Raw genomic sequence first — 25,982 nt, 5'->3', positions numbered from 1 at the left:
CATTTTCCGCTTTATGAGTCTGAGTTTTAATACAGCCAAGATGGCAGCCCCCATGACACATGCGTAATGTTATTTGCAGTCTGTTGATCGAGTTACGACATCACCCCCAATAAGAGACAGCAGATCGATCTACTTCAACAAGTGAGATTTTCATTAAATTTTTTATTTGTGTCGGCGTTGTTTTGACACACATCTACATATTTATGACATTAATATTCGTGAAATTAAAATAAATGTTGATCGAGTTGATATGTTCACAAAATCGCAGGATGTCAACTGAGCGGAGACTGCTCGTTCTGTATGGCAGTCAGACTGGTACCGCACAGGATGTGGCTGAGAGGGTGGGTCGGGAGGCACGGAGACGTCATTTCCACACGAGAGTCTCGGAACTGGATTCATATCAAATTGTAAGTCGCTTTGAAAATAAAGATAGGAATACATTGACGTTGTGGCAGTGTCCGGCTCGTGGCATAAAACCTATCGAGGGACGCATAAAAGCCCATGTACCCCAAGTGATTCTCCTGCAACGAAATGTTTTGATCAGCCATTGTTACAAAAGAATAAAAACAAATTGAAAATTGATAGGAAAGAGCTGTTTGATTGAGTTGAGGTTAACGCCTGCAGCCTTTTGCTTCGAAGCGGGGTATAAGGGATTTATTCTCCCTCTGAGAAATCCATGTGCAGCCTGTTTCTTCATTGTCTGGTATAAGGGATATTTTCTCCTAGCTGCTCGCTATGAAATTTATTTCCCTCCAAGGCGGGATACATAGTACTTTATCAAGATCACATGAACCAACAAGATTTCTCAATTTTCCATTGAGGTATGTTCGTTTTAATAAATTTAAGGCTGGTAGATTATTCCGGAATCATTTGCGCAGCCAGACACTCTTACTTTTTATAAGACAGTGGTTCTACAGTCGAGCATGTTTCTTTTTACTTGTGAGGGTATGGGTGGCCCAGTAGTCTAAGGCACCACAATTCGCTTTGCAGAGTTGCGTCCCTTGGGCAGGCCAGAAACCTATGATTGTGGGTTCGAATTCCGGTTAGCCCCGATTATGTTTCTAGGTTTGTCAGCACCATACCCGTGCTCATGGGTTTCATCAAAGTGGTAAATGTCTGACACTAGCATCACGCTGTGTCAATTAGTGATGGTCACTGTCATTCATGGTCATTTGAAACCTCTGTTTAACAAATAAGATTCAGCTCTTTTCCAGTCATTGATAATTTGTAATGTCATGAGGAGTGCCATTTCTTGTTGTGTGTTTGTCTGTTTACTTGTATGTATAATGTTAATCATTCTTGTTGCCATGGTTACCCCAACAGGCTGACCTGATACATGAACCTCTGGTCATCTTCGTGTGTGCCACCACTGGTCAAGGGGATCCTCCAGATAACATGAAGGTCAGTTTAGCGCAATGGTGCACCATTCGGATGTCTGGCAGAGTGATATTTCATTGCAATATGTTTGTAATGAGAGGAAAAGAAATTGAGGATTGTGTGGTCATTACCTGGAAAATCTAATCTCAGCTCTGAAATGACTGTTGAACATGTTGAAGGTTGATAGGTGATACATGTAGACCTGTGGTCTCAGGTTCTCGAGAAAGCTGCCATCTGATTGGCCAATGTCGATTTCTTGTCAGTCATTTCATTGGACGGTCAAAATTCGTGAAAGGTCATTCTGACGTGAACCGTAATGGGATGTCCTCAGATCTTTGTTTAGCGGTAGCGAGAACTAAGATCTGATTTTAATGAGATTGGACATGCTTGTGAAGAACCTAGTATACTCACCGCCAAGAGAAATGCAAACGATAGAAACATAGAGAAGGATGTGGAGTAAGAAAAGATGTTTCCATTGTGTACAACTTAATGACAAATCTAACAAATAGTCAAACATTACCACAGAGTGTCTTTATTCTTTTAGGGGCACAGGTGGCCCAGTCAAAGGCACAACTATTCTTTGTGAAGAGTTGCGTCCCTTGGGCACGCCAGAAACCTATGAGTGTGGGTTCGAATCCCTGTTTGCCCCGATTATGTTTCTAGGTTTGTCAGCACTATACTCATGCTTGTTGGTTTCACCGAAATATTAAACATTTAAGACCTTCATCACTTCAGGCTTTCCTCCCACATTTAGCTGACACGCCATGATATAACTGGAATACTGTTAAAAGCGGCGTTAAACACAACTTACTCACTTTATTCTGATCACAATATGATGCACATGATTTCCAAACTTTACACGCTAATTCTTCACGAGACAAATGGTGCACCCTGAGTCATGGATCTATGATCTAGCGTCAATTTACACAACATACCAGTATGTAGGTTTCTACGTCAAATGAATCAAATATCTCTTGAATATGTGTAATTTTTCATATATTAGTGAGTGAGTGAGTTTGGTTTTAGGTTGCTTTTAGCAATATTCCAGCAATGTCACGGCGAGAGACACCAGAAATAGGCTTCACACATTGTACCCATGTCGGGAATCGAGCCCGGGTCCTCGACGTGATGAGCGAACTGTTTAGCCTCTTGTCCACCCAACCGCCCCTTTTCATATAATAACCAGCATGTATGGTATGTTCTTTTTGTATTGTTTTCTCACTCATCAGGAGAACTGCATTACTTGGGCTGCCAATGGTAAAAGCTTTAACATGTTTAAGGGACTTACCATATACAACGTAATAAGCACCAGCTCTAATAAGCACCCATGGTGATATTTGCTAATATATTGGCTAGTGAACAGTCCCAATTAGCACCCCTTGATCAATTTACACAAGACTTATTTACTCATGTATAATATGTGTATTATATGCATCCTTAATTATGGGCAATTAAATTCTGGAAAAATATATCTGTCGCATATAAACATTTTAGGCTGTCAGCATAAACCACGAAATTTACGATCTTTCAACTCTGTTGTTATTCATCAAAAAATTAATTCTAATAAGAGCCACCTATTTCTAATTTTGAGAGCGCCCTGGGCACTTATTATGTCGAATACGGTATATATTATTTATTAGGTTTTAGTCCCTGCTCACCTGACTGCCAGTATCCCCTCCTCAGTTGTTGCGAAGTACCCACAGACATTAACATCGCTACATTTGTTCCCTTCACCATATCCATCATGTTTTTATCCCATCCTTCATCTTCACTCCTCATCCATCAACAGTTTATGCATCAGCCATGGAGCATGACCAACTGATCCTGTTAGTTGCCCCTGACGACAAGCATTGGGTGCTGAAGGCCAATCCTAATCTGGTACCCAACAATCTAGTGTTTGTCGGAAGAGGTGGATTACGATCAGGTGGTCACCCGACCTTTAGAAAATTGATCATAGTATCAATCACTAGTTTTTCTTATCCAGACTCACCTACTTCAAGCCTGCTGTCGTATAGCTAGAATATAGCCGCCAGTCGTATTTTTGGTTAGGGTTCAGCAGTCATATTAATTTGGAGATGCATTAATTTACAGTATTTATGTATTTATTTACAGGGATGTGAAATCTCTGCGAAAACAGTAGTCCTCGGAAAAAATATTGTCTTGTTTTCGGACAACTGTCGCGGATTGTCCTGTTTTCGATCTGAGCTTTCAACATGTTCAACATCATGCCTTTACTATTATTCATGACACATACGTTTTCTATCACGAATACTTGCACTATAAAGTGGCGTCTTGTGTCACAGATAATTGTTAGTCAATATGATTTTGCCACTGAATAATATTTAATGTCAAAATCGTATTGACTTCCTTCCATGTATGAGTATTTTGATGACTAATGGCACTTGTGAAACTTTTAGAGATTTTGGAAGTTTATCCTGCGAAAGAACCTGCCTGCCAGCTCCCTTGGTCAAGTTCACTTCGCTGTGCTGGGGCTTGGCGATTCCTCCTATCAGAAGTAAGTCAGTAGTATTTGATATTTATATTGCATCGGATTCTGTGGCATTTCATTGACTGATCAAGCATTTTTGTATGCGTTTATGTTTCCATAAGCAGAAAAAAATAGGCCACGCCCGCTAACAGACTACTGTTTCTTGATTGGTAGATAACAAAATGGGCGGGGGTTGTGTTGTATTATTGAGTTCAATGATGTCATTGATTGTGTTCTGTTGTCTACAAGTTATGCAATGTTGCCTTTTAATGTGAAGGAAGGAAAATGAACGAAAAGTGTCAATATTGATTATTTTTGCACTTTGTTATGCCAAATAAGTATTATTGCACCGGAAATATATTTGAACGCTTAAGTTTTGTGTATGATAGTGTAGGTTGTTGTATTCTCTGTATTTTGACACCAAAAATTAAAAAAGAACTGTTAGTTTTGATGAAAACATCCATTTACTTGTCAGAGGTATAATACAAAATAAAGTGCTGAGTCATGACTTCAGCGCCACCTAGTGTGAAAATGGACCATCAGATTTTTGTAAGACCAACATTTTTGGAAAATGCAGTCTTTTTTGTCTTCCTAACAAGCATTAACTTGTATGGACCCCTTGGGTGAAATAAATCACTCCCATCTCTTGGACTAGTATTTTTGTGTTGATCATTAAATAATCAGTCTGTGAAGTTATTATTGTTGACATATTTATATATAAGAATTTTAAAAATTGTTTTTGCTCCAATCAAAATCGCGTAGCGAAATCAAAATTCGGTTCATAAGCTGTCATGCAGACAATTTACATCATGTTTGTCGTAAGGGGCGACTTACAGGATCGGGTGGACAGGCTTGCTGACTTGGTTGATGCATGTAATTGATCCCAATTGCGTGGATTGATGCTCATGATGTCAATCACTGGATTGTCTGGTTCAGACGCGATTATTTACAGACCATCGTCATATAGCTGGAATATTGTTGAATGCAGCATTATGTAACAAACAAACAAACAAACCTGTGTCAAGTTTGTTGACACCTTCTCTGCATACCAATCAGTGAACTGTTATTGGTTCAGTTATTTTATTGCCTTTCAGCTTCCTGTTATTTTCACTCACTCACTCACTCTCTCTCACTCACTCACTCACTCACTCACTCACTCACTCACTCACTCACTCACTCACTCACTCACTCACTCACACATCATAGTGACTATATGTCCCGAGCTCTCAGAAGGGCTTTGATGACAGACATGGAGGATAAACACACAAATGGAAATGATTTTTAACTGTCCCTTTAAGGCATTGCCCCATGGCTCTGAAGGTAGATTGGTAGACAAGTTTGGGGGAAAATAACATTTTAGGTTTTGTGTATATTTTTCCAAAGTTTTTTATAATTGTGTTTTCTTGCAGTTTTAGGCAAAAAATGCCTGGTTTGAGGCCTGTGTGCTGTACGAGGACCATGTGCCACCATAGTGCCTTTCAGATGTGCTCTATTTCCTCTATTTAAGTCAAAGTATGCCTAACCAACTGAAGTTTATTCCAGGTTCAATGTGGTTGGCAAGAAGCTGTACCGCCGCCTGCTCCAGCTGTCCGGTCAGTCCCTGGTCAGTGTGGGCCTTGCCGATGACCAGCATGAACTGGGGTAAGTTCCTAGGCTGTTGTGTAGCCCATGTAGACCCTGCTGCCATACTACACAGAGTTATGTCCCCTAGCCGTACCAGGATCTGTTGTGTTTTGTAACTTGGTTGATGGTATGTCTTAATTCCTTGATGGGGTGGGTCAGTGCTCACAATATCAATCTCTGGATTGTCTGGTCCAGATTTGATTGTTTACAGGCAGCAATCATATGGCTGGAATATTGCTGAGTGCAGTGTTTAACAATAACAGACAAAAATTGTGTCATTTTCTTCACATTTTACCATGGTTACATAACTAAACTCAAATTTCATTGAGTCCACTGTACTTGTTTGGCCACACAGGAGTCCAGTGTACCTGTTTGGCCACACAGGAGTCCACTGTACCTGTTTGGCCTCACAGGAGTCCACTGTACCTGTTTGGCCTCACAGGAGTCCACTGTACTTGTTTGGCCACACAGGAGTCCACTGTACTTGTTTGGCCACACAGGAGTCCACTGTACTTGTTTGGCCACACAGGAGTCCACTGTACCTGTTTGGCCTCACAGGAGTCCACTGTACCTGTTTGGCCACACAGGAGTCCACTGTACTTGTTTGGCCATACAGGAGTCCACTGTACCTGTTTGGCCTCACAGGAGTCCACTGTACCTGTTTGGCCACACAGGAGTCCACTGTACCTGTTTGGCCACACAGGAGTCCACTGTACCTGTTTGGCCTCACAGGAGTCCACTGTACCTGTTTGGCCACACAGGAGTCCACTGTACCTGTTTGGCCACACAGGAGTCCACTGTACCTGTTTGGCCTCACAGGAGTCCATATTACCTGTTTGGCCTCACAGGAGTCCACTGTACTTGTTTGGCCACACAGGAGCCCAGTGTACTTGTTTAAGGTAGCAGCTGGGGCTCTTGAGTTGTATTGTTTGTGAATGATGCCTTCTTTTTTCAGGCCAGATGCTGTCATTGACCCGTGGTTGACATCACTGTGGAAGAAAGTTCTGGACCTTTGGCCACTGCCACCTGGGGCTGAGATCATCAGTGCTGACATCTGGTAATACCTTGTCATGATACGTCTACCTCGCGATACATTTCATGGTCAGTCCCTGCTGTATCCCACCCCCCCCCCCCCCCCAAATTCTGCGGCCAATTTTTGTAAATTCTGCAACCAAATCTTAATAATTCTGCACATTATTCTGCAAACTTATGAGCTTAGTTTTCATTAAAATTTCTATTTTTGCACCTGTTTCAGGTATTTGTATGATAAATGTATCCATGGGGAGAACAGCTTATCCAAGTGATTCTGGAGATCACAAGTGTAAACATACACACATGCCCTTTCTGTCAGCAATATACAAAAGTCAACTTAACTTCAAAACAAAATAAATGTCTGTTTTTACATTTAAGACCAGCTTTAAACTCACAGATTAAAATTCTACATTGTATTTGGTGGATTCTGCTGCAGATAAACGCAAAATTCTGCGCGAGTTCTGCACAAAATGTGCTTTTCTGCAAGGTCCATTTCTGCACCAAGTGGGCACATCTGTTAAATATTCCGTGGAATACAGAGGGGACTGCATGATGACAAATCTCATTAAAATCAGATCTTAGTTCTCGCTATTGCTAAGCAAAGATCTGAAGACATCCCATTACGGGTCACGTCAGAACGACCTTTCATCCGACCAATCATGGAAGTGAGAGTCGGAATGTGTTTTCTAATCATGCAACTACAAAAACGTTCAATGGTGTATTCCGAATGACAGTTACGGCCGTACGACTGATTCTGTCAAAATTATCGTCTATCTCTCGCTTCTGTCAGATAAACATTTTAATGGAGGAGGCTTTGCACAGTACATGGGAAGCACTGCCATACAATCTCTACCATATATTAGACATCCCGGAATTTTCGTTTGTTCAGTTTTCAAAATTTTAATCGAGAACTGTGTCAACATAGTTTTCAAGCGTAGTCTGAAATTGAAGCCGCCAGGTTGAAATGAGTGCAGTAAAGCTTGAGAAAGCTGCTTTCTAATTGGCTGATGTCGACTTCTTGTTAGTCATTTCAGTGGTCGGTCAAAGTTTGCGAAAGGTCGTTCTGACATGACCCGTAATGGGATGTCGTCATCGCTATAAATCGGCATCAGTACGGACTAGTACAAGCAGACACACACTCACACACTCACACACACACTAACACACTAACACACTAACACACACACACACACACACACACACACATCACAACACACACACATATATACATTCATGTCGCTATATGAGTACAATATTCTTGGACGCGACGTTGAACCCCGTTTCACCTCACCTCACCTGAAGACCTGTTGGAATTATTCAAATAAACATAATTCATATGAAATAAAATAATTAAGTTTACAATGACTGGAACATTTTAGATTGCCTCTATAACGATGTTGGAAGCCATTCTGATGTAAAAACTTTCATTTGTGTTTCAGCCCCGCCCCTAGATATAGGGTGACCTTCTGTCAGGGAAACTCCAGCAGTATGAATGGAAGCCTGGGTGTACACAAGCACACATACTCCGCAACAGATCCATACATGGCCCGTCTGCTTTCTAATGAGAGAGTTACTGCCCCTAGTCACTTCCAAGATGTCCGCCATGTTAAGCTGGACATCACCGACTCAGGAATAAGGTACACTGTTCATCTTTTCTCAGATTATTAGCTCACCTGGTCCAAGATTTTTCTAGGCCAAACTTGGGGAGTTAAAATTTTACGTCGCATCTGAATTATTTAAGCCTTATAGCTCACCAAAGGTGGGATGTTTTATGCCCTAAAGAACTATTTCTATGACCTGTTTGACTGTATGGCCACAGCTATGCACCAGGTGATGTATGACTTGTTTGACTGCAGCTACACACCAGGTGATGTATGACTTGTTTGACTGCAGCTATACACCAGGGGATGTATGTATGACTTGTCTGACTGCAGCTATCCACCAGGTGATGTATGACTTGTTTGACTGCAGCTGTACACCAGGTGATGTATGACTTGTTTGACTGCAGCTATACACCAGGTGATGTATGACTTGTTTGACTGCAGCTATGTACTAGGTGATGTATGACTTGTTTGACTGCAGCTACACACCTGGCGATGTATGATTTGTTTGACTGCAGCTATACACCAGGTGATGTATGACTTGTTTGACTGCAGCTATGCACCAGGTGATGTTTGACTCGTTTGACTGCAGCTATGCACTTGGTGATGTTTGACTTGTTTGACTGCAACTATGCACCAGGTGATGTATTACTTGTTTGACTGCAGCTATGCGCCAGGTGATGTATGACTTGTTTGACTGCAGCTATGCACTTGGTGATGTATGACTTGTTTGACTGCAGCTATGCACTTGGTGATGTATGACTTGTTTGACTGCAGCTATGCACCAGGTGATGTATGACTTGTTTGACTGCAGCTATACACCATGCGATGTATGACTTGTTTGACTGCAGCTATGCACCAGGTGATGTATGACTTGTTTGACTGCAGCTATACACCAGGTGATGTATGACTTGTTTGACTGCAGCTATGCAACTGGTGATGCATGACTTGTTTGACTGCAGCTATGCACCAGGTGATGTATGACTTGTTTGACTGCAGCTATGCACCAGGTGATGTTTGACTTGTTTGACTGCAGCTATGCACCAGGTGATGTATGACTTGTTTGACTGCAGCTATGCACCAGGTGATGTATGACTTGTTTGACTGCAGCTATGCACCAGGTGATGTCGTGATGGTTCATCCTGACAATCTGCCTGATATGGTGGAAGAGTTTCTTCAGCATTTTAATCTGGATCCAGACAAAGAATTCACACTGGAGCAAAATGATCCTGGTATGTGACAACAAGCTATTGTCTGTGTGTTCTGTGATCATTGTCATTAAAATCAGATCTTAGTTCTCGCTGCCGCTAAACAAAGATCTGAGGACATCCCATTACAGGTCATGTCAGAACGACCTTTCGCGAATTTTGACTGACCAATGAAATGGCTGACAAGAAATCGACATGAGCCAATCAGAAGTCAGCTTTCTCGAGCTTTACAGCACTAGTTTCAAACTGGCGACTACGCTTCGAAACATATTTTGACGTATTCTTGATTAAAAAGATTAAAACCGATATGAAGAGCATTCTGGAACGGCTTATAGATGGCCTAGATTGTATGGATATCATCATTAAAGCTGTAACTGTCATTCAGAATATCCCGTGTTAAATATTTTGTGGTTGCATGATTAGAAAACACATTCCGACTGTTACTTCATGATCTGGTAAGCGACGCTCTGATTGGTTGGATGAAAGGTCGTTCTGACGTGACCCCTATTGGGATGTCCTCAGATCTTTGTTTAGTGGCAGCGAGAACTAAGATCTGATTTTAATGAGATTGAGTGGATCCACAGGGACACCTCAAATTTATGTTGAGGAATGAATGGTTCTAGTTCATAAATAGTTATCAATTTCCGCACCTAAATAATTGATAGTGTATGACAGTCAGGCAAATGCTTTTTGATCATCGATTGCTAGCTCTTGTCGATTCATTTCAGTTGGGGAATTCAATATCTAACAGCCTCAGAGCATGCAATTCCAAAGAGCTCCAGATAATTTTTTGAGCAATTGAGTTTTTACTCTAGGATTTCTATTTTAATTGGGTTATTACAATTTCCAGTGGGTAACCAATATTTTCACTCATCCATTCATCACTCTGTTGGGTTTTCCCCAAAATTAGTGAACCTTTTAAGATTTTAAAAATTTGAAATAATGATTTAGATGTCTATAACTGGTCTAAATATATAGGCTTGAATCAGTAGGTAAATTAGCTCCTAATTGTGTTTTGGAAATTAGCATGCTGAAAAAACTTCATAGGGTATTTACACATGCTGTTTTTATACATTTGAGTTTTTCATTTAGTGCATGCGTTTCTGTATGCAAGTTATTGAAAGTTATTCGGTTTTGAATATTTTGGAGGGTATTTTACGCAAACACGCTGCCTATCTATAGCTCTGATGCACAATCTTACATCACTTGTGTAAGAATACTGTATCCAAAATTTTCTGTTTTTTTTTAAATTTCTATGGGATGTCCCTTTCTGAAGCTTGAGATCCCCATTTTTCAACTGGAACCCAAAAAATTAAAGGCTTTAAGTCCCCAGGACCCCCAATACCCCAACACCAACACACCCCCCCCCCAAAAAAAACAAACCAAACAAAAAAAAACAAATAAAAACCAAAAAAACACACCAAAAAACTGGTAAATCAAACCCGGGCACTTATTCAGTATTTTTAGCCAGTAATCATTGCATAATCAATGTGACTGGGCATTGAAATCATTCAAGTCAGTGATAGAACAATTTACAATGGGCAGTAAATTTATATTTAATGCGAAACAGAATTTCGTTGTTGTTTGAATGTTAAACCTTTACAATTATAATTTAGACTTATCTTATACTCTCAGTATTATCGCAGTCATTTTCTGTGAGTCAGCAAAACCATCAATCGCTCTCTGATTATCTCCAGACATTCCACTTCCACCCTCCCTGCCTCGCCACTGTAGTGTCGGCCATCTTGTGAAGAAGTATTTGGATATCGGGGGAATACCACGCAGGTATTTCTTCGAGCTTCTGTCGCTTCTGTCTACCGATGAACTGGAGAAGGAAAAACTGCAGGAGTTCTCCTCAGCAGAGGGACAGGTATGTCGGGGCATCCTCTGTGAGCAGGGGTGATTTGTCTTTAGTTGTAGGGAAAGACAGTGAAGGATAGTGCACGTGTAACCATGGTAACTTGTAACGATGTACAGCCCAGTGAAGCTGGAGAGCATTATTTGTAATGAATGTGCAGCTTTGTATGTGTTATCTGACTTAAAATACAGAATCAAACAAGATACAGATACAAGATCATCAGATTTAGTATACAGCTTTAATTTTGTTTGTTTTTTACTTAACGCTACACTCAGCAATATTCCAGCTATATGATGATGGCTTATAAATAATCGTATCTGGACGGGACAACCTACCCTGGATCGGATTGGTCGGATGAAAGGTCGTTCCGACGTGACCTGTAATGGGATGTCCTCAGATCTTTGTTTAGCAATAGCAAGAACTAAGATCTGAATTTAATGGGATGAAAATCCAACTGACTCACTCACTCACTTGTGTCCCCAGGAGGAACTATACACGTACTGCAACCGCCCCCGACGGACCACGCTGGAGGTAAGTCTTCTTAACATTGTTGATCAAGGCCAGATCAACACAGTTTCTTGTTTTCCACATTTGCCTGGCACATTTTAGCCCGTTTTCTCGACAAAAAATCTTTATACGGAAATAATCGAGCATGTTTCAGTTACATTGAAACTTATTACGATTGCAACTTGAAACAATCGATACTATTGGCGATAGTTTGTCTAACTATCGATAGTTTCGATAGTTAATTTGTTTGGTACATTTACTTTCTTAAAAAACATAGAAACAACTCCTATGATCATCTAACCTCTGTTGTGCTTTCATTTGGATTGCATTACTTTGTCTGCTTCATTTAGAGTTACGCCCTTTAGCTACTCGTTGCTAGGCAACAATGAGAAGATGGCGGACGCCACATGTCAGTTTGAAATTGTCGCCAATAAGGCAGGCAAATCGTGGGTATGGGACCATTTTGGCTTTGTCAAAACGCAAAACGAGACAGACAAGCAAAAAGTAAGTTGTAAAATCTGTCGGATAATTCTAAAGTATTCAGGAAATACTACTAATCTGACCGACCACTTGACAAGACGGCACCCAGATATTCGTCCACGTGAAAAAGGGGGATCCCGGTCTTCAGTCAGTGATAGTACCAGTACCTCAATGCCAAAACGTGTGCAATCAACCATCTTTTTATGTGATATCATGTCCTATTTTAGTATTTTATAATGTTTTATTCAAGCACACTATTGCTGTTAGGCGTCAGAAAACATTCATGATTTCATTCTTGACACATAAAACATAGGCAATCGTTGGGGGGGTTTAAAGAGAAAAAACATGTTTTTCATTTATGTTTTTTGTTTTCTTTTAGGTATTTAGGTAATCAAATTGGTCTGGTCCAATAATAAATTATTATGAAATTATAAAATTTCAAAGCTAGCTTAACTTGGCGACCCATACATCTGCTGTCTGCTGCCAGCATTGTTTGAATGGGGACTGTTCTCATCGCTTGTCCGCTCTCGGTCTGGCCATTGTTGGTGTTTGTTGTTAAAAAGCCGCACACAGCAATATTCCAGCTACATGACGGCGGTCTGTAAATAATCAAGTCTAGACTGTCTAGTGACTGATATCATGAGCATCGATGCACACAATTGGGATATGATGACATTCCGATCCTGCTAGTCGCCTCTTACGACAAGCTTGATTAACTAGTGGGGCAGTGGAGTTGAGCGGTTAAAGCGTTTAGACAAACTAGAATAGTGATTGTTCCAGATGAAATAGAATGTCTTTTCTATATTTGCAGGTTTTACAAGATTTCCCACAGACAAGTAGTCAGATAAAATTTGAGTATCTACTGGACTTGATTCCACCACTGCAGCCAAGAGCTTTCTCCATTGCATCATCACAACAGGTGGGTGTGATAGCATCCTTGAACGATGCAGGCCAGCAAACCTGAGCATTGATGCACACCATTGGACACATGTAGCTGTAACACAAGCTAGACCCGTGAAGATTCCGGGGTAGAATAGGTCTTCAGCAACTCATGCTTGCTGTAAAAGGCGACTATGCTTGTCGTAAAAGGCGACTAACGGGATCGAGTGGTCAGGCTCGCTGACTTGGTTGATGCATGTCATCGAACCCAATTGTGTGGATCGATGCTCATGATATTAATCACTGGATTATTTACTCGATTATTTACAGACTGCCGTCATATAGCTGGAATATTGCTGAGTGCGGCGTTAAACAACAAACCAAAACCAAAAACAGAAGCTAACCACCCTTGCGTCTTTATTCATCTTTTTCAACATGATTCGGAGGCTGGGCAACTCTCCTATTTTAGAATACCCATGGAAAAATTGTAAACTGGGTCAGGAAGTGTGCCAGTGTGTAGTGAGTGAGTATGGTTTTACACCGCCTTTAGCAATATTCCAGCAATATCACAGCGGGGGACACCAGAGATGGGTTTCACACATTGTACCCATGTCGGGAATTGAACCCGGGTCTTTGGCGTGATGAGCGAACGCTTTAACCACTTGGCTGCCCCTTGTGCTGGAGTGTATGCATGTAGAACTCACCTGGCTATTCCAGTGGTTGTCATCTTCTCTTATACTAGTAGACTGAGGTGGCTGGACTTTGGCATATGGGATTCTATAATGATGACGTCAAGACCCAGGTTAGAATAGGTCTTCTTCAACCCATGCTTGCCGTATGAGGTGGCTAGGCTTGTTGTTAGAGGCGACTAACGGGATCCGGAGGTCACGCTCGTTGACTTAGTTGATGCATGTCATTGCATCCTAACTGCATAGATCGATGACCATGATGTCAATCACTGGATGTCTGGCTAAACTTGATTCTTTATAGACTGCCGTCAAATAGCTGGAGCATTGATGAGTGCAGTGTTAAACAAAAAACAAGCAAACATGTTCAGATCGTTTGGATTTTTGTTTTTCTTAAATAATTGGAAAAATTGTAGGACATAAGAAACATTATTCCCCTTATAAAGCTCAGTGTTGAAACTTTGTGTAAACTAAATAGAAGGGCTGCAACGAATACAATATAAGGTGAATACGATTCGTATAATGAATATAGTGTAACGAATACGAATATTCAGTCAGCTGATGTATTATTTATGATATTCAGTGAAACAATAACAAAATGAATTATTTGACATGGTTTGTTAATTATCTATTTATTATACATTAATATACTTCACTTATCCAGGTACTAGTGTCTGCTCAAATGCGACAATGACCAGTGACTAAAATACTGTCACTGAAGAAATCTATGTATATAATATGTTCTTATGGATATTTTAAGGGTCAGGGTATGTAAATGCACATGACTGCATATTCATGACTATTCGATTCTAGTGACCATGAATAACGAATTCAATTCATGAATGGATATGGTTCGATTCACCGAATACGCGAGTGAATCGTAAATAGAACTAAATAGAACTGCTGTCTATTACAACAGTGTCCTAAAAAAGTATATTCATTCATGTTGATTTAGAATCCTTATGGATATATAGGTATGTGTGTCATATTATCCCCGGCCTCAACGAAGTTGACGGGGGATATAGAAATGGGTTCCGTCCGTGTGTGCGTGCGTGCGTGTGTGTGTGCGTTTCTGGAGTATAACTCAGAAACCGTTAAATATATCTCTACGAAACTTTGCATGTCTATCAGACTCATGCTGAACTGGTGCCTTTTGCTATATTGGAATTTTATAAATTTTTATCTTTTACGTTTCCATGGCAACAAGTTGGACTTAGGTTCTATAAGGGTGCTGTTCGTTTCCGGAGCGTAACTCAAAAAACGTAAAATAATTACTTACAAAACTTTGCAGGTTTACCAGACATATGGGATTCTATAATGATGACGTCAAGACCCAGGTTAGAATAGGTCTTCTTCAACCCATGCTTGCCGTATGAGGTGGCTAGGCTTGTTGTTAGAGGCGACTAACGGGATCCGGAGGTCACGCTCGTTGACTTAGTTGATGCATGTCATTGCATCCTAACTGCATAGATCGATGACCATGATGTCAATCACTGGATGTCTGGCTAAACTTGATTCTTTATTCCCCTTATAAAGCTCAGTGTTGAAACTTTGTGTAAACTAAATAGAAGGGCTGCAACGAATACAATATAAGGTGAATACGATTCGTATAATGAATATAGTGTAACGAATACGAATATTCAGTCAGCTGATGTATTATTTATGATATTCAGTGAAACAATAACAAAATGAATTATTTGACATGGTTTGTTAATTATCTATTTATTATACATTAATATACTTCACTTATCCAGGTACTAGTGTCTGCTCAAATGCGACAATGACCAGTGACTAAAATACTGTCACTGAAGAAATCTATGTATATAATATGTTCTTATGGATATTTTAAGGGTCAGGGTATGTAAATGCACATGACTGCATATTCATGACTATTCGATTCTAGTGACCATGAATAACGAATTCAATTCATGAATGGATATGGTTCGATTCACCGAATACGCGAGTGAATCGTAAATAGAACTAAATAGAACTGCTGTCTATTACAACAGTGTCCTAAAAAAGTATATTCATTCATGTTGATTTAGAATCCTTATGGATATATAGGTATGTGTGTCATATTATCCCCGGCCCCAACGAAGTTGACGGGGGATATAGAAATGGGTTCCGTCCGTGTGTGCGTGCGTGCGTGTGTGTGTGCGTTTCTGGAGTATAACTCAGAAACCGTTAAATATATCTCTACGAAACTTTGCATGTCTATCAGACTCATGCTGAACTGGTGCCTTTTGCTATTTTGGAATTTTATAAATTTTTATTTTTTACGTTTCCATGGCAACAAGTTGGACTTAGGTTCTATAAGGGTGCTGTTCGTTTCCGGAGCGTAACTCAAAAAACGTATAATAATTTCTTACAAAACTTTGCAGGTTTACCAGACACATACTGAACTAGTGCCTTTTGCTATTTAGGAGTTTTATAAATGTTTATTTTAGAATTTCCATTGCAGCTATTTTGACATGGCCTAAGAGAAGTGTCGGGTCAGTTACCTGGTTTGGGACCAGAACGTGTTAAAATGGCAGGGGATATAGATGACTTCGACGACAATACGCTTGTTTGTTAATACTGTTGTCCTCAGTATGTATACAGAAAATATTTGAATAGTGATGCTGGCTTTTATGAAGTGGTTGTTGATATTTTTAACTGTTGACTATATACTGTAAATCTTGAAATTAACGCGAACGTGAATTAAATGCGAAAAATGTGAGTGGTCTTTGCTCGCATTATTAAACATCTCATTTATATCAACAATAAGACATTTCGGATAGCAGAAATACCAACTTAGACATACGCTGAAAACAAACAACTATGTGTTCCACATCACTGTTTATTCAGCAGCACTTGTAACATGTATATAAACAATGTCATTCAAACACTAATTACATCCTGTGGATTGTCACTGCCGGGGTCAAGACAAGTGTTCTACACACTTATGTCATCACTGATCACACCTGCAAGTCCAAACAGACGCCACCCACGCAACACGGTGTCTTTGTCCTTTGCGACTCCATCAAAGGCCAACACGAGCCAGCGCGCACGTATTGTTTTAGCTGAAGTACTCTACTCAGCGCTAATAAGCGGTGCTATTTGGTGTGTGATTGGATTAATGTAAGGTTGGATTAGATGATGTAATCCTGATAGAGGACGTTTTCTTTAGTTATAAGTCCACTGATGCTTGAGAGGAGGGGGTGTCACATTCATATTGCGTCGCATATTTGGCTAGGGACCATAAGTCACATCCTTTTGGAGACATCAATTTCACGTTTTACAGTATCCTGGTGAGCTACTGTGCTATTTCAGCCATTAGGAATCAAAGTGATGATAAATAATGATTGATCGTCCACTGACGATGTGGGGCATCCACCTCCAAGAAAATATCTGGATATTTCATTTTTCGTGTGAAGCAGAATATGTTTTAATGCCGGTGAATTTCAAACACATTTACGCCGCTTTTATCAACATTTATTTGATGACTGTTTCAGGCAATGCCAAATGAAATTCACATGCTAGTCGCTGTGGTTCAATATAAGACGAAGCTGTTCAAGCCACGTAGGGGAGTCTGTTCAACATGGCTGGCTTCTCTCAAGGCCGACCTAGATGTGACCATCCCGGTATGGGTGAAGAGAGGAACTATACACTTCCCCACCTCACTACAGACACCGGCCATCATGGTGGGACCAGGTTAGTAGTCTACAGTGTAATCTGGTGAAGAGAGGGACGTACACTTCCCCTCCTGACTACAGACACCAGCCATCATGGTGGGACCAGGTTAGTAGTCTACAGTGTAATCTGGTGAAGAGAGGAACTATACACTTCCCCACCTCACTACAGACACCGGCCATCATGGTGGGACCAGGTTAGTAGTCTACAGTGTAATCTGGTGAAGAGAGGGACGTACACTTCCCCACCTCACTACAGACACCAGCCATCGTGGTGGCACCAGGTTAGTAGTCTACAGTGTAATCTGGTGAAGAGAGGAACTATACACTTCCCCACCTCACTACAGACACCAGCCATCATGGTGGGACCAGGTTAGTAGTCTACAGTGTAATCTGGTGAAGAGAGGGACGTACACTTCCCCACCTCACTACAGACACCGGCCATCTTGGTGGGACCAGGTTAGTAGTCTACAGTGTAATCTGGTGAAGAGAGGAACTATACACTTCCCCACCTCACTACAGACACTTGCCATCATGGTGGGACCAGGTTAGTAGTCTACAGTGTAATCTGGTGGAGAGAGGGACGTACACTTCCCCACCTCACTACAGACACCGGCCATCATGGTGGGACCAGGTTAGTAGTCTACAGTGTAATCTGGTGGAGAGAGGGACGTACACTTCCCCACCTCACTACAGACACCGGCCATCATGGTGGGACCAGGTTAGTAGTCTACAGTGTAATCTGGTGAAGAGAGGGACGTACACTTCCCCACCTCACTACAGACACCGGCCATCTTGGTGGGACCAGGTTAGTAGTCCTTAGTGTAATCTGGTGGAGAGAGGGACGTACACTTCGCCACCTCACTACAGACACTTGCCATCATGGTGGGACCAGGTTAGTAGTCTACAGTGTAATCTGGTGAAGAGAGGGACGTACACTTCCCCACCTCACTACAGACACTTGCCATCATGGTGGCACCAGGTTAGTAGTCTACAGTGTAATCTGGTGAAGAGAGGGACGTACACTTCCCCACCTCACTACAGACACTTGCCATCATGGTGGGACCAGGTTAGTAGTCTACAGTGTAATCTGGTGAAGAGAGGGACGTACACTTCCCCACCTCACTACAGAAACCGGCCATCATGGTGGGACCAGGTTAGTAGTCTACAGTGTAATCTGGTGAAGAGAGGAACTATACACTTCCCCACCTCACTACAGACACTTGCCATCATGGTGGGACCAGGTTAGTAGTCTACAGTAATCTGGTGGAGAGAGGTATGTACATTTCCCCACCTCACTACAGACACTGGCCATCTTGGTAGCACCAGGTTAGTAGTCTACAGTGTAATCTGGTGAAGAGAGGGACGTACACTTCCCCACCTCACTACAGACACCAGCCATCATGGTGGGACCAGGTTAGTAGTCTACAGTGTAATCTGGTGTAGAGAGGTATGTACATTTCCCCACCTCACTACAGACACCGGCCATCATGGTGGCACCAGGTTAGTAGTCTAGAGTGTAATCTGGTGAAGAGAGGGACGTACACTTCCCCACCTCACTACAGACACCAGCTGTCATGGTGGCACCAAGTTCAAGAATGTTTGACATATTTTCCGCTGAAACTGGTAGGAATTTGAGGCCTGTTCAGCACATCATTATTCTAACATCAGCTGTTGAAGCTGTTGTTAAAGCATGTTGGTTAAACCTTTAACATTTATTTATGATCATGATATTTATGTCTTGAGAACAGGACACAGGGATCACCCAATTGATCATTTATGATTATTCAAATATATGAAAATAACGACACATGGTCTGCAAGAAAAGGCCACATTGTCCTTTCCCTACATTGCAAGCCATATTTATTGGAATTATTTGATAGGCATTTCTTAGAAGTTGATGGATGACAAACTAGACACAATGTTATGATAACAACTTCTTTAGTTTACTGTAATGACGGCCTTTTGGCATAGATCCCTATACCTTGGTCTTCGCTTATCAATATATAAAGATCTATAGGGAAATGTCACCATTACAGTAAAATAAAGAAGTTATTATCTATACATTGTGACTACTTTGCCAATGCTATTTGTTTTCAGGGGGTTGATTATTTTACTTTTTATCCTGACACCATAAACAGCATGTTGCAACGCTCACAGTTACCTGTCTGTGTTCCAGGGACGGGCGTGGCACCATTCAGAAGCTTCATCCACGACCGAGCAGCCAACAATGCTGGAGGTGGGTCTTGTCACTCTGCATTCGAAAAGGACCGGCTCCGTGGTCTAGTGGTAGAGCGGAAGGTCTGGAGTTCGATCCCCAACCGCATCATACCAAATGACGTTAAAAGATGGTACTTGTTGTTACCCTGTCTGGCATTCGATATTAACGGGCTAAAAAAAGGACTGGTCGGCTCGGAGTCAGTATACTATGTCTGAGTGGGGTATTCATGTTAAACTGCAGCATGGTATCTCAGTGAGCTAGCATTATAAATCGGCATCAGTCAGGACGAGTACAAGCAGCCACACACACACATTCGTGCATGCACGTCTCTTTATAAATGCAATAATCTTGGACGCCATGTTAAACCCCTACTCACCTCAACTGCATACGAAAGCTAAAAATATTCAGTGTGTCTTTTATTAGGACCTTATTGCTGGTCAAAACGTCCACCTTAACATGCTGTGCAATTTAAGTCTTTGAATGTTGGTGACCGATGTTTTTTTTGAGCCATGGAAAGAATGGTTCTCCTCTGTTCGTGACCCAGCCTAGATCTACATGGTGTAGTTAATACCCTGTGTAAGATAGCTAGGCGATGAATCACAAACAAGAATGAAATCGAAGCGTGGTTTATTTCACGATAAGAGATTGTTTTATCATGATGTCATTTCGGGAGATCAAATATGCGCTCGCTCGAAAATAGGATGTTATTTTTCAGGGGGAAGTGTGTAGTGAGTTTTTCCGCATAGATGTAGCTGGACAGCACAGGTGAACACAAAGGCCGAATGATCAATCCAAAAGTGGGAAATTGGTATTGGGAGAAAAGGTGCAAATATTTGACGTGAAAATTGTGAGAATAGCAAACTTAACCCATTTGGGCCCTGTTCCACTAAGCGATCTTAGTGCTACGTTGATCGTAAGCCTATGATAAAGAATGGGAGTAACGACCAACTTAGCACTAAGATCGCTTTGTGGAACAGGGCCCTGTTCATAAAATGGAGTTGGCCGACATTGCCGAGGTTGGAGTGTATTCGGGGAGTCAACATGCTTTAAATACAGGTGAATGTTTCTGAAGCTTGTACAGTTTATTGACATCCCTCATGGTTTATTCTCCCTGCTGTGTTTTATTGTATTTTATTATGAACAACCACAAGTCGTTTATTTCTTAAGTAAAAGAGATGTTGACGCTGTGTAATTAGGTTATTTATCAGTGTGGAATGAAAATGAATGTTTGTCAATGTCTTGGTAAGATTCTGAGTCTTAATCAATTTTGAATTTGTTTTAATTCTTTTACAATGTCACATTATATGATGTCAGAAAGATAGATTCGTAGCAGGATCACAAGGAAAACATGGGGTTCTATGCGTCCCGTGTTAGGTTTTAAATCTCCCGCCTCTGGCTCATGGTATAAACCTATGTACCCCGAGTGATCCTGCTAAAACTTCTAATATTAGTCGTGGGCACGGGTGGCCCAGTCGTCTAAGGTGTAGCGATTCGCTGTGCAGAGTTGCATCCCTTGGGCACGCCAGAAACCTATGATTGTGGGTTCGAATCCCGGTTCGCCCTGATTCTGTTTCTTGGTATGTCAGCACCATACCCATACTCGTGGGTTTCACCAAAGTGGTAAATGTCTGAGACCTGCATCACTTCGGGCTTTCCTGGGGCTGCCACGCCGTGATATAACTGGAATACTGTTAAAAGCGGCGTTAAACCCAACTCACTCACTCTAATATTAGCCAGAAGATAAGTGATGTGTCAGTCGGACAGTGACAACAGTCAATATAGTTCCAACTGAAACCTGTTTCTAAGACAGTGGCATGACAACATTTAGGCAAAATAATATTGGTAAGACGGAAACTTTGACCGAACAGTGGAATGACTGACAAGAAGTCGACATTAGCCAATCAGAAGGCATCCTTCTCGTACTTTACAGCACTAGTTTCAAACTGAATATACCTCCAAACATTTTGAGAAATTCTCGATTAAAAATTTGAAAACTGAACAACAGAACTTTCTGGAATGGCTAATAGATGACCTGATTGTATGAATTCAGTCTAAAAGCCTTTAACTGTCGTTCAGAATAACCCTGGGTTAAATTTTTTGAGGTTGTACGATTAGAAAACACATTCTGACTATCCCTTTTCTGATGCTGTGATTGGTCGGTCTGATATGACCCGTGGTGGGATGTTCTCAGAGTTTTTTTCAGCGGGAGCGGGAACTAAGATTTAATTTTAATTAGATTAAGTTTTTGTGTTCTTCAGTCCAGCAGTACTCACAACAAACACAGCCATTATGTCATGAGTTGTAAAATGTACAAATGTATTACCAACTCTGGAGCTCAAAATTTCAAACTTTAGAACATTTTTGAACATGTAACAGGCAGCCATTTTGGTTCTACTCTCAACCAAAGGTGCTTTGTTTTGGTTTGTTGTTTTTTTCTCACTTCCCGACATCTCCACTGACGCGGAACATGTGAAACACAAAAATAACATGGATAGCCGGAGAGGAACTACACCTCTTGTTTCCTCACACCGGAATTACACAGGAAACACAGGATGAAACAATCGGTGCATTTATTGGACGTATGTATAAGTCTGCAGTGAAATCAACGGACACAATTGACAATAGCACACACACAGAGACACAATCGGTTCAGCCCTCCATAACACACTCTTCTTCTCTCAACTGTTATCCAAAACTAACTGCCCCGCGACATTACACCATTACTTCACAAATTGTCAGAATGTATGCAACTCAAAAAAGAATTTAACGAATACAAGGAGGTGAGGTGAGGTGAAATTGGGTTTAATGTCGCGTCCAAGATTATTCAACTTATATAGCGACGTGTATGTGTGTGTGTGGCTGCTTGTACTAGTCCGGACTGATGCAGATTTATAGTGCTAGCACACTGAGATATCATGCCGCAGTTTAACATGGATACCCCATTCAGACACAGTATACTGACTCCGAGTCGACCAGTCCTTGTTTTAGCCCCTTCATGCCGAAAGCCAGACAGGGTAAAAACAAGTACCATCTTTTAACGTCTTTTGGTATGACGCGGTTGGGGTTCGAACCCCAGACCTTCCACTCTCCGGGCGGACGCTCTACCACAAGACCACAGAGGCGGTCTCGAATGCAAGGACACAAACAAACCGGAAGTGATATTGTGTTGAATACGAAGGGAGATAAATCCGTCATGGGATAACGTAAAGGCCACTAGAAAATATGGTCTGAACATAACTTTACAACCATGTAACCATGGTAACCAACGTGTCTGGCTGCTGTTTCAGGCAACGTGTTGTTCTTCGGCTGTCGTAGCCGGTCAGCTGACTACTACTGTGGTGCTGAGTGGACCGAGCTGAGTGGGCGGGGCCTCCTGCACGTGCTGACCGCCTTCTCCCGTGACCAGGAGGACAAGGTGTACGTCCAGCACCGTATCCGGGATAACGCCGCGCTGATCTGGGATCTCCTTGACAACCACCAGGCCTGGTTCTACATTGCTGGGTAAGAATATCATACAGCAATCTGCCGGATTAATATCCCTTTTGAAATATCAGTAAGATACAGTCGAGTCCCATTAATCCGACATGGTTGGTTGCTCATGATTATATCGGTTTAACGAGTATGTCGGATAAACGAAATTAAGTAGTATCAACGTTTGTGATCGGAGTCGGAGTGTGAGAATGTCAGATTAATGAGTCTAATTTGCACTGATTTAATAGGTTCACATCATTAGTGTCGGATAAAGCCCATTGTCGGATTAACGAGTATGGGGATTAACCAGACTTGACTGTATTATTAAGAGTGAGATCATTAATTAATATACTTTTCTTTTAGGATTTTATTGTAAGAAAAAACAACTCAAATCAGGAAGTTGATGGGGTGGGTGTGTGGGCATCTTCACAAGGCAAGAGAGTTAACTGACTTTAAAAGTCCAGTTTCCACCCTTGCCGAACTAGGTTGGAATTACTGGGCTCGACCGTTGCGCCCCCAGTGGCTATTACCAATTATGTCCCTTCTAAGCCTCTCCTATAGACCAATCAGATTCCACCTCTCGTATCAGTTGTGTTTGCTTCACACCAAAAGGTGACGCCCAGTCAGGACGATCTGATCGATAATCAAGATCTATATTATGATAAAACGGGTCTTACATCGCGAAATGCATCAAATCACGTGAGCACCAGGATTAAAAACATGAACGGATTTGGAAAATATCTGCTGACAACGAATTGGCTATGCACATGCTTTGCAAATCCTGCAATCGATCGAAATCTGCACAACAGTTCAGGAACGCCAAGAGGATACTGGATGTATATGACACAGGGTCTCTATTTGCAGGAACGCCAAGAGAATGCCGGATGATGTGAAGGAGGCGCTTCAGGATGTCGTGATGTCGGCAGGAGGGAGGAACGCTGCGGAGGCTGCTGAGTACATCTCACAGTTGGAGGCCAAGAGGCGCTACCAGGTGGAGGCCTGGTCTTGATGTAGCTGATGCATCTAGCTGAACAAACCTGGTCTTGATGTAGCTGATCCGTGAAGCTGGACAGACCCGGTCTACCGATCTAAGTCAGTACTATATATATATGTGTAGACATAAAGTATAAGCAAGAAGACAGCATCCAGTGATGAAACAGAAGAGGATGACTATTCCCCTTCTGGGGGATGCAGTATTTGGGGGGAAAAATATTTTTTGAGTAATTGCACAGTAAGAAACTACATTGTAGAGCTTCGGGTGCACGAACATTGTTATTGTTATTTTTTGACCAGACACTATGCTAATTTTTCTCTGTTAAATGTTACTAGTATACAGACAACAGCTGCTGTGATATAAATCGTGATATGTAGGCATACAATGCAATCACATCAGCTGGGATGATAGACTTGCAATTGAAACTGTCAGTATTTGCAAATTTCCAGATTGATGAAATAATTTGCATGGGGTCATTTTCCTTCAGACTTTTGAGAAACAGTGGTTCATGGATTCTGCTGACCTCAACAAAGTCCAAAATTAATAAAAAATACTTCAGAAAAAAAAGTGAATAAAAACCCTCACGCTGACAGAAACGGAAAAGAGACAAAAGCAGGTTATCATGGTTACAGTCGATTAAATTACAAGACAACAGGTTACCATGAATACTCTAGGTTTAAAAAAAATACATGGTTACGATAGGTTTCACAAAAATGCAACCGGTTACCATGGTTACAGTTGGTTGAATTACAAGACAACAGGTTACCATGGTTACAACAGGTTACCATGGTTACACAACAAGACACCAGGTCACCATGGTAACACTAGGCTAAACTACAAAATGACAAGTTACCATGGTTACAGTAGTTTACACTACAAGAAAACAGGTTACCATGGTTACAATATGTTACACAAGGTTAACCTACAGGAAATCAGGTTAAAGCAGTAAAACAGGTCTTTGAGACATTCCCTCATCATCGGGCTAGATATTTAGATGGCCTTAGTGTCATTAATGCAGCAACCATGTTTAACACACTTTATGTCATTGTAGTGAGACGTTCCATTGGCTCTTCCTAACCACCACTTCAAGGCCACGATGGTGGTCACCACAACCATGACGAAAATGTTTTTTTCGGACATGAATCATTACAAAACTGATATTTTAAGTTGGGTCAAAGATTATTATTCGATAACAACTAACTTTCGTTGTATGATTGTGTGTTTAATGGAAAATAGATGTGAGACCCGAGTACCAAAATGATGGCTGATGAACAGTAACCAATAGTGCGAACATTATTAGTTATGGTGTCTTTAGTTGCCATATAAGTGTCATTTTAGGTTAGCGGGGGCAGGGTGGCCCAGTCGTATAAGGCGCTGCGATTCGCTGTGCAGAGTTGCGTCCCCTGGACACGCCAGAAACCTATGATTGTGGGTTCGAATCCCGGTTCACACCGATTTTGTTTCTAGGTTTGTCAGCACCATACCCATGCTCGTGGGTTTCACCGAAGTGGTAAACGTCTGAGACCTGCTTCACTTCGGGCTTTCCTCCCACATTAAGCTGACACCCGTGATATGACTGGAATAATGTTAAAAGCAGCTTTAAACCCAACTCACTCACTCATTTTAGGTTAGCAGAAAACATCAGTAGTTCTCTAGGGATTAATCCCCAGCTGTCTACATCCTGAGCTGTGTAAGGCTCCGCAGTGCCATGTACAGAGCTGCATGTTTGAGAGAGCCAGAAAGGTATGATCATGGGTTCGAATCCTACATTAGCCCTAACTATACTTCTAGGTTTATCTGTGACCTTCATCACGTCTGGCTTTCATCGCAGATCAAGTGGGGTAGCCTAGTGGTTATATTGTTCGATCGTTACGCCCAGCAATATT

General features: G+C 41.5%; 1 protein-coding gene across 1 annotated transcript; it reads left to right on the top strand.

Annotated features, from left to right (window-relative positions):
* The first annotated feature begins 67 nt into the window (after positions 1 to 67).
* LOC139476922 (NADPH-dependent diflavin oxidoreductase 1-like) lies at positions 68 to 25,982 on the top strand. The gene is made up of 15 exons (XM_071259487.1): positions 68 to 141; positions 269 to 407; positions 1,324 to 1,401; positions 3,795 to 3,892; positions 5,408 to 5,506; positions 6,444 to 6,545; positions 7,960 to 8,157; positions 9,232 to 9,353; positions 11,027 to 11,199; positions 11,671 to 11,718; positions 12,986 to 13,093; positions 17,234 to 17,432; positions 19,590 to 19,649; positions 22,919 to 23,132; positions 23,967 to 25,982. The coding sequence occupies exons 2-15, from the start codon at positions 270 to 272 to the stop codon at positions 24,109 to 24,111; spliced, it is 1,782 nt and encodes a 593-aa protein (XP_071115588.1). The 5' UTR covers positions 68 to 141; position 269; the 3' UTR covers positions 24,112 to 25,982.

The sequence above is a fragment of the Haliotis cracherodii genome, unplaced genomic scaffold (assembly GCF_022045235.1).
Source record: "Haliotis cracherodii isolate W230 unplaced genomic scaffold, xgHalCrac1.p SCAF_30, whole genome shotgun sequence".
Classification (NCBI taxonomy): domain Eukaryota; kingdom Metazoa; phylum Mollusca; class Gastropoda; order Lepetellida; family Haliotidae; genus Haliotis; species Haliotis cracherodii.
The sequence above is the reverse complement of the archived record's forward strand: the minus strand, read 5'-3'. Positions and strand labels throughout refer to the sequence as shown.